Source organism: Gymnoscopelus microlampas, assembly GCF_963454915.1.
Source record: "Gymnoscopelus microlampas genome assembly, chromosome: 19".
Classification (NCBI taxonomy): Eukaryota; Metazoa; Chordata; class Actinopteri; order Myctophiformes; family Myctophidae; genus Gymnoscopelus; species Gymnoscopelus microlampas.
This window is the reverse complement of record NC_139956.1, coordinates 280,001-290,000: the sequence shown is the minus strand read 5'-3', so window position 1 is coordinate 290,000 and position 10,000 is coordinate 280,001. Positions and strand designations below refer to the sequence as shown.

The following is a 10,000-nucleotide window of genomic DNA, read 5'->3' as shown; positions in this document are numbered from 1 at the left end:
AGCACATCCTCCCCAATTACAGCATTTTTGTACATCGTATGTGAAACAGAATGATCAGCGGAATCGACACAGGCCAACTTTCCCTGCAGTCGAAGTCCATGCCAGTGTTGTTTGGCCTCAGTCTGTTTCATATTATTATCTGTTTCATATCTTACCTTTATGGTTGATTCTGGACCATTCCTTTCTCTCCACTCTGAGACAGACAGACAGACAGACAGACAGACAGACAGACAGACAGACAGACAGACAGACAGACAGACAGACAGGTCATAAATAAAGACAAAGTCAACGCCTCTTCATCCACTAATATGGTGATTATTAGCAGATGGTTCTTGAGATAAACAGTAGGTGGCGCTATTTCCCCAGTCAAAGTATCAGACATTAACACATCCACCGCCAAGAACGTAGTTCTACGGTCCGTTAAATCCAACTGTTAAGCGCCGAGACCGTAGTGCTACGGTCCGGGTGCTTTTTCCTTTTTTTCGATTTTTTTTTCTTTTTTTCAATTTTCTAGGGGGACCATTTTCAGTGTAACACCACCGGAAGTCGACCGGAAGTGCGATCCCGTTTTTTGTTTCCCGTCGGCCTCCATTCTAAGGCGCACACTAAAACCCTTGTTTATCCTGTGTAGTTTTTTCTCCTCGCATTTCCCATGTTAACATAAACGGTCAGAACTCAAACATGGCGGCTCCGTTTGACACGTGGTCTGCACTAGTAGACGCAGGGACGTTGTTTACAAACAGTCCATCGCGCATTCTAAAGGATTTTAACGGGGCCTATGGTGACGTGAAGAAAACAACAATGAAACCTTGGCACTGGTGAGTACATTGTGAGATTAGCCCTTGGCGGTGGATGTGTTAATTATTAATTAGCGCTCTTTGTAATGAATTGCAGTTCATTTTCACAGCAAATCTTTATTTCAGGATTATTCTCATTGTGTTGTTGTTCCAAAACGCAGTAAAAAAAAACATTTATTTTCCTTTCCATGTTTTTGAATATGCAAATGGTATTAATGTGTGTGTGTGTGTGTGTCTGTGTGTGTGTGTGTGTGTGTCTGTGTGTGTGTGTGTGTGTGTGTGTGTGTGTGTGTGTGTCTGTGTGTGTGTGTGTGTGTGTGTGTGTGTGTGTGTGTGTGTGTGTGTGTGTGTGTGTGTGTGTGTGTGTGGTGTGTGTGTGTGTGTGTGTGTGTGTGTGTGTGTGTGTGTGTGTGTGTGTGTGTGTGTGTGTGTGTGTACCTGTGTTTGGAAGGTATGAACCCCACTTCCTCTAGCTCCCCCTGCTGGTTGAGTCGTCTGGCCTGCCACCATTCGTCGTCGGAGCTGTCAATCACGTGAAGCACCTCCCCAAAGTTGAAGTCCAAGGCCTGTGATAGGACGCCGCAGTCCCACTGTTTGTTGTAGTCAAACAATGCCCTGCAACCAAACATGATAGTTGTAGTCAAACAATGCCCTGCAACCAAACATGATAGTTGTAGTCAAACCACACGGACTTAATGTCAGTGTGGTTTGATTCTTCTGCTGTGCGCTGCAGTTATAGATCAGTTATAGATCTATAACTGCTATAGATTATAGATCAGTAGTTATATATCAGCCTATTCGTCGTACGATGGTGTCGCACGTTGAAAATATCAGAGCTACAAGCTCACAACACGTCGCAACGCACCGCGTTGTGAGCTGTGTGTGTGTGTGTGTGTGTGTGTGTGTGTGTGTGTGTGTGTGTGTGTGTGTACCTGACATAGAAGCTCCTCAGGGAACCAGAGGTGTGTGTGGTGTTGTTCATCATTTGCTCTCTGAGGTCATGGATCTTAGCCTCGAAACGACTGTACTCTGTATGTACACACACACACACACACACACACACACACACACACACACACACACACACACACACACACACACACAGAAAGAATGTGCATGTTATTTCATCTCATATCAAAATCTTTATAGGTTGTTTTATTTGTTGATATTCTATGTTTTTTCTAGGTTTATTCTCTGTTTATTCTATGTTTATTCTTTGTTTATTCTATGTTTAGACTGATGATAGGTTCTTGGTTTAATCACGATTGCTGTGAAACGTTGCACACATTCCCAGTAGTATAGGGTTAGGGTAGTAGTAGGCCTATAGGCTGAGGAACACAGTAGTATAGGGTTAGGGTAGTATTAGGCCTATAGACTGAGGAACACAGTAGTATAGGGTTAGGGTAGTAGTAGGCCTATAGGCTGAGGAACACAGTAGTATAGGGTTAGGGTAGTAGTAGGCCTATAGGCTGAGGAACACAGTAGTATAGGGTTAGGGTAGTATTAGGCCTATAGACTGAGGAACACAGTAGTATAGGGTTAGGGTAGTAGTAGGCCTATAGGCTGAGGAACACAGTAGTATAGGGTTAGGGTAGTATTAGGCCTATAGGCTGAGGAACACAGTAGTATAGGGTTAGGGTAGTATTAGGCCTATAGGCTGAGGAACACAGTAGTATAGGGTTAGGGTAGTATTAGGCCTATAGGCTGAGGAACACAGTAGTATAGGGTTAGGGTAGTAGTAGGCCTATAGGCTGAGGAACACAGTAGTATAGGGTTAGGGTAGTAGTAGGCCTATAGGCTGAGGAACACAGTAGTATAGGGTTAGGGTAGTAGTAGGCCTATAGGCTGAGGAACACAGTAGTATAGGGTTAGGGTAGTATTAGGCCTATAGGCTGAGGAACACAGTAGTATAGGGTTAGGGTAGTATTAGGCCTATAGGCTGAGGAACACAGTAGTATAGGGTTAGGGTAGTAGTAGGCCTATAGATTGAGGAACACAGTAGTATAGGGTTAGGGTAGTAGTAGGCCTATAGGCTGAGGAACACAGTAGTATAGGGTTAGGGTAGTATTAGGCCTATAGGCTGAGGAACACAGTAGTATAGGGTTAGGGTAGTAGTAGGCCTATAGGCTGAGGAACACAGTAGTATAGGGTTAGGGTAGTAGTAGGCCTATAGGCTGAGGAACACAGTAGTATAGGGTTAGGGTAGTAGTAGGCCTATAGGCTGAGGAACACAGTAGTATAGGGTTAGGGTAGTAGTAGGCCTATAGGCTGAGGAACACAGTAGTATAGGGTTAGGGTAGTATTAGGCCTATAGGCTGAGGAACACAGTAGTATAGGGTTAGGGTAGTAGTAGGCCTATAGGCTGAGGAACACAGTAGTATAGGGTTAGGGTAGTAGTAGGCCTATAGGCTGAGGAACACAGTAGTATAGGGTTAGGGTAGTAGTAGGCCTATAGGCTGAGGAACACAGTAGTATAGGGTTAGGGTAGTAGTAGGCCTATAGGCTGAGGAACACAGTAGTATAGGGTTAGGGTAGTAGTAGGCCTATAGGCTGAGGAACACAGTAGTATAGGGTTAGGGTAGTAGTAGGCCTATAGGCTGAGGAACACAGTAGTATAGGGTTAGGGTAGTAGTAGGCCTATAGGCTGAGGAACACAGTAGTATAGGGTTAGGGTAGTATTAGGCCTATAGGCTGAGGAACACAGTAGTATAGGGTTAGGGTAGTATTAGGCCTATAGGCTGAGGAACACAGTAGTATAGGGTTAGGGTAGTAGTAGGCCTATAGATTGAGGAACACAGTAGTATAGGGTTAGGGTAGTAGTAGGCCTATAGGCTGAGGAACACAGTAGTATAGGGTTAGGGTAGTATTAGGCCTATAGGCTGAGGAACACAGTAGTATAGGGTTAGGGTAGTAGTAGGCCTATAGGCTGAGGAACACAGTAGTATAGGGTTAGGGTAGTAGTAGGCCTATAGGCTGAGGAACACAGTAGTATAGGGTTAGGGTAGTAGTAGGCCTATAGATTGAGGAACACAGTAGTATAGGGTTAGGGTAGTAGTAGGCCTATAGGCTGAGGAACACAGTAGTATAGGGTTAGGGTAGTAGTAGGCCTATAGGCTGAGGAACACAGTAGTATAGGGTTAGGGTAGTAGTAGGCCTATAGGCTGAGGAACACAGTAGTATAGGGTTAGGGTAGTATTAGGCCTATAGGCTGAGGAACACAGTAGTATAGGGTTAGGGTAGTAGTAGGCCTATAGGCTGAGGAACACAGTAGTATAGGGTTAGGGTAGTATTAGGCCTATAGGCTGAGGAACACAGTAGTATAGGGTTAGGGTAGTAGTAGGCCTATAGATTGAGGAACACAGTAGTATAGGGTTAGGGTAGTAGTAGGCCTATAGGCTGAGGAACACAGTAGTATAGGGTTAGGGTAGTAGTAGGCCTATAGGCTGAGGAACACAGTAGTATAGGGTTAGGGTAGTAGTAGGCCTATAGGCTGAGGAACACAGTAGTATAGGGTTAGGGTAGTATTAGGCCTATAGGCTGAGGAACACAGTAGTATAGGGTTAGGGTAGTAGTAGGCCTATAGGCTGAGGAACACAGTAGTATAGGGTTAGGGTAGTAGTAGGCCTATAGGCTGAGGAACACAGTAGTATAGGGTTAGGGTAGTATTAGGCCTATAGGCTGAGGAACACAGTAGTATAGGGTTAGGGTAGTATTAGGCCTATAGGCTGAGGAACACAGTAGTATAGGGTTAGGGTAGTAGTAGGCCTATAGGCTGAGGAACACAGTAGTATAGGGTTAGGGTAGTAGTAGGCCTATAGGCTGAGGAACACATGCCACCCTTTTCACATTGTCCTGTTATAGCGCCACCAGGAGGCCGAGCTTTGCAAAACCAATTTGTTGGTATTTGTATTTTTAGCGGCGCTAGCCGCTCTATACCTTTAGGTATAGAGCGGATATTAGCCCTCTATACCTGGCTTTTGCGTCAACGTTCTGATTGGTCAGGTCCGTCAACGTTCTGATTGGTCAGGCTCGCCAAGGTTCTGATTGGTCAGGTCCGTCAACGTTCTGATTGGTCAGGTTCGCCAAGGTTCTGATTGGTCAGGTCCGTCAACGTTCTGATTGGTCAGGCTCGCCAAGGTTCTGATTGGTCAGGTCCGTCAACGTTCTGATTGGTCAGGCTCGCCAAGGTTCTGATTGGTCAGGTCTGTCAACGTTCTGATTGGTCAGGCTCGCCAAGGTTCTGATTGGTCAGGTCCGTCAACGTTCTGATTGGTCAGGTCCGTCAACGTTCTGATTGGTCACTATTCATGACATCATAGTGATGTCATGAATAGTAACATAGTGATGTCATGAATAGTGACCAATCAGAACGTTGACGGACCTGACCAATCAGAACGTTGACGGACCTGACCAATCAGAACCTTGGCGAGCCTGACCAATCAGAACGTTGACGCAAAAGCCAGGTATAGAGGGCTAATATCCGCTCTATACCTAAAGGTATATCTGTATATCTTTAATATTGTTTCTCTAGTAGAAACACATATCTATGACAAAATATATCAAAGGCGCCGCTACCTTCACACAGGTGTGATTTTTATGTTACTCTGACAGATCTTGTCCAAAAATCACACACATCAAAGTATCTCTATAGTCATGTGATCAGTATCTCTATAGTCATGTGATCAGTATCTCTATAGTCATGTGATCAAGACGGATCTGTCCGATCTTTCATATTCCATCAACATTGCTGCCCCACAATAACCTACCTGACCTGGCGGAGACCTTGAATTCATGGATATTTTTTATTTCTTGTCTCATTCCTAAGCACAATAATGTGATGACCAACTGACCGGTTCAACGTCCGAGTCAACGTCATCAGGTCTGATGAAGAGTCAACGTCATCAGGTCTGATGAAGAGTCAACGTCATCAGGTCTGATGAAGAGTCAACGTCATCAGGTCTGATGAAGAGTCTCTAAACGTCATCAGGTCTGATGAAGAGTCAACGTCATCAGGTCTGATGAAGAGTCAACGTCATCAGGTCTGATGAAGAGTCAATGTCATCAGGTCTGATGAAGAGTCTCTAAACGTCATCAGGTCTGATGAAGAGTCTCTAAACGTCATCAGGTCTGATGAAGAGTCAATGTCATCAGGTCTGATGAAGAGTCAATGTCATCAGGTCTGATGAAGAGTCAATGTCATCAGGTCTGATGCAGAGTCTCTAAACGTCATCAGGTCTGAGGAAGAGTCAACGTCATCAGGTCTGAGGAAGAGTCAACGTCATCATGTCTGATGAAGAGTCTCTAAACGTCATCAGGTCTGATGAAGAGTCAACGTCATCAGGTCTGAGGAAGAGTCTCTAAACGTCATCAGGTCTGATGAAGAGTCTCTAAACGTCATCAGGTCTGATGAAGAGTCTCTAAACGTCATCAGGTCTGATGAATAGTCTCTAAACGTCATCAGGTCTGATGAAGAGTCTCTAAACGTCATCAGGTCTGATGAATAGTCTCTAAACGTCATCAGGTCTGATGAAGAGTCTCTAAACGTCATCAGGTCTGATGAATAGTCTCTAAACGTCATCAGGTCTGATGAAGAGTCTCTAAACGTCATCAGGTCTGATGAATAGTCTCTAAACGTCATCAGGTCTGATGAAGAGTCTCTAAACGTCATCAGGTCTGATGAAGAGTCTCTAAACGTCATCAGGTCTGATGAAGAGTCAATGTCATCATGTCTGATGAAGAGTCTCTAAACGTCATCAGGTCTGATGAAGAGTCAACGTCATCAGGTCTGATGAAGAGACTGTGTGTAGTGGAGTGGATGTGTGTGCTTTATTGTGTGTTGCTGGAGTGTTGTCATGGTTACCTTCAGGTCTGTACTGTGTTACTATGGTAACGGTCTGTCCAGCGTTCTTCAGAGCGGCCGCTGCTTGCTCATGGGTTGCATGTCTGAGATCTGAACCATTGACCTGTAACACACACACACACACACACACACACACACACACACACACACACACACACACACACACACACACACACACACACACACACACACACACACACACACACACACATTTCATTTATGTACATAAACAGCAGATCCAAAAACCAGGGTGGAGGGTGAGACAGGTGGTAGCTGGCATAGTGGAGGGGGTGAGACAGGAGGTGGGGGGGGGGGTGGAGGGTGAGACAGCAGCAGCAAAAGCAAGCAGGATGTGCAGACTTCCAGTTAAGTGTGTGTGTGTGTGTGTGTGTGTGTGTGTGTGTGTGTGTGTGTGTGTGTGTGTGTGTGTGTGTGTGTGTGTGTGTGTGTGTGTGTGTGTGTGTGTGTGTGTCTATAGTGTGTGTGTATATTGTATAATGAGTGTCTATGTGTGTGTGTATTAATCATAGTGTGTATATTGTATAATGAGTGTCTATGTGTGTGTGTATTAATCATAGTGTGTATATTGTATAATGAGTGTCTATGTGTGTGTGTATTAATCATAGTGTGTATATTGTATAATGAGTGTCTATGTGTGTGTGTGTATTAATCATAGTGTGTATATTTGCGAACCCAAGTGGAGCATACTATGAAACTCTGCTCTCACTGTGTCTCTGTCTGTCTGTGTGCAGTATGTGTGCACTGCACTGCCTGTGTGCAACCAACAGAGTGGCGCCAGAGTGCAGTCAAAACACACACACACACACACACACACACACACACACACACACACACACACACACACACACACACACACACACACACACACACACACACACACACACACACACACACACAGTCCGTAAATACACAATATTTTCCAGCTGCGTTCGCTTCCAGCGTTCGCGCGTCTTACTTGTGTATAATGAGTGTCTATGTGTGTATTAATCATAGTGTGTATATTGTATAATGAGTGTCTATGTGTGTATTAATCATAGTGTGTATATTGTATAATGAGTGTCTATGTGTGTATTAATCATAGTGTGTATATTGTATAATGAGTGTCTATGTGTGTATTAATCATAGTGTGTATATTGTATAATGAGTGTCTATGTGTGTGTGTATTAATCATAGTGTGTATATTGTATAATGAGTGTCTATGTGTGTGTGTATTAATCGTAGTGTGTATATTGTATAATGAGTGTCTATGTGTGTGTGTATATAATACTTACACTAATGATCTGGTCTCCTTTATAAAGCTGTCCTGTTAGATCTGCTGGACCTCCAGCCAGGATGAAGCTGATGAAGATTCCTTCTCCATCTTCACCTCCTACGATGTTAAAGCCCAGACCTGAAGAGCCTCGATGCACACACACCCTGCGCACATCCCTACACACACACACACACACACACACACACACACACACACACACACACACACACACACACACACACACACACACACACACACACACACACACACACACACACACACACACACACACACACACACACTTGTTTTTACATCACATGTAGTATATTACACTCTAGAAGCTAACCAGAGAGATGTAAAGTACTGGTGAAGTTAACCAGAGAGATATAAAGTACTGGTGAAGCTAACCAGAGGGATGTAAAGTACTGGTGAAGTTAACCAGAGAGATATAAAGTACTGGTGAAGCTAGATGGTGATGTGGTGGTGAACCAGATGTATGGAGGATGGAGATGGCTGAAGGCTCATCCCTGCCCTAGAGATGGAGATCTGGAGATCTCTCTCTATCCATGGGTTTGTCTGCATGGAGGATTCCTCTGAAGACTTGGTCCGCACGGTCGTCCTCCTCGGGGTTTCCCCTGAAGACGGCTGATGAAGACGACTCAAAGTAGGAACTTCTTTAGGACTGTCACCATTATTACCATTATTTTACTTGACCATTAATTGTCGCTCAAATAATTGCGATTAACTACGCGTTGTACCTGGCCTGAACATTATGCACAGGGCAGATATTTATTATATATTATTTAGTATATATATATATATATATACTTCTTATGTTCTGATCTGATTCATACTGCTGCTTCTTATGTTCTGATCTGATTCATGCTGCTGCTTCTTATGTTCTGATCTGATTCATGCTGCTGCTTCTTATGTTCTGATCTGATTCATGCTGCTGCTTCTTATGTTCTGATCTGATTCATGCTGCTGCTTCTTATGTTCTGATCTGATTCATGCTGCTGCTGCTTCTTATGTTCTGATCTGATTCATGCTGCTGCTGCTTCTTATGTTCTGATCTGATTCATGCTGCTGCTTCTTATGTTCTGATCTGATTCATGCTGCTGCTTCTTATGTTCTGATCTGATTCATGCTGCTGCTTCTTATGTTCTGATCTGATTCATACTGCTGCTTCTTATGTTCTGATCTGATTCATACTGCTGCTTCTTATGTTCTGATCTGATTCATACTGCTGCTTCTTATGTTCTGATCTGATTCATGCTGCTGCTGCTTCTTATGTTCTGATCTGATTCATGCTGCTGCTTCTTATGTTCTGATCTGATTCATGCTGCTGCTGCTTCTTATGTTCTGATCTGATTCATGCTGCTGCTGCTTCTTATGTTCTGATCTGATTCATACTGCTGCTTCTTATGTTCTGATCTGATTCATGCTGCTGCTTCTTATGTTCTGATCTGATTCATACTGCTGCTTCTTATGTTCTGATCTGATTCATGCTGCTGCTGCTTCTTATGTTCTGATCTGATTCATGCTGCTGCTGCTTCTTATGTTCTGATCTGATTCATACTGCTGCTTCTTATGTTCTGATCTGATTCATGCTGCTGCTGCTTCTTATGTTCTGATCTGATTCATACTGCTGCTTCTTATGTTCTGATCTGATTCATACTGCTGCTTCTTATGTTCTGATCTGATTCATGCTGCTGCTTCTTATGATCTGATCTGATTCATGCTGCTGCAGTTTGTGTTGTATGATGTTTCTGTTTTAATCTGTTCGTGTTGGATGTTGTTCGTGTTGGATGTTGTTCGTGTTGGATGCTGTTCGTGTTGGATGTTGTTCGTGTTGGATGTTGTTCGTGTTGGATGTTGTTCGTGTTGGATGTTGTTCGTGTTGGATGCTGTTCGTGTTGGATGTTGTTCGTGTTGGATGCTGTTCGTGTTGGATGTTGTTCGTGTTGGATGTTGTTCGTGTTGGATGTTGTTCGTGTTGGATGCTGTTCGTGTTGGATGTTGTTTGTGTTGGATGCGTTTCGTGTTGGATGCTGTTCGTGTTGGATGTTG

The 10,000-nt window shown here is 43.8% G+C and overlaps 1 protein-coding gene across 1 annotated transcript in view; it reads right to left on the bottom strand.

The window, feature by feature from the left end:
• Positions 1-10,000, bottom strand: part of LOC311034728 (disks large homolog 4-like) — a gene marked incomplete at its 5' end in the record, with an annotated part of 45,146 nt that overhangs the window by 5,350 nt on the left and 29,796 nt on the right. The window contains 5 exons of the mRNA XM_084042696.1: positions 156-193; positions 1,236-1,412; positions 1,730-1,826; positions 6,658-6,760; positions 7,950-8,106. Coding sequence (XP_083898822.1) covers positions 156-193; positions 1,236-1,412; positions 1,730-1,826; positions 6,658-6,760; positions 7,950-8,106 — 572 coding nt within the window. The remainder of the gene's footprint in view (positions 1-155; positions 194-1,235; positions 1,413-1,729; positions 1,827-6,657; positions 6,761-7,949; positions 8,107-10,000) is intronic.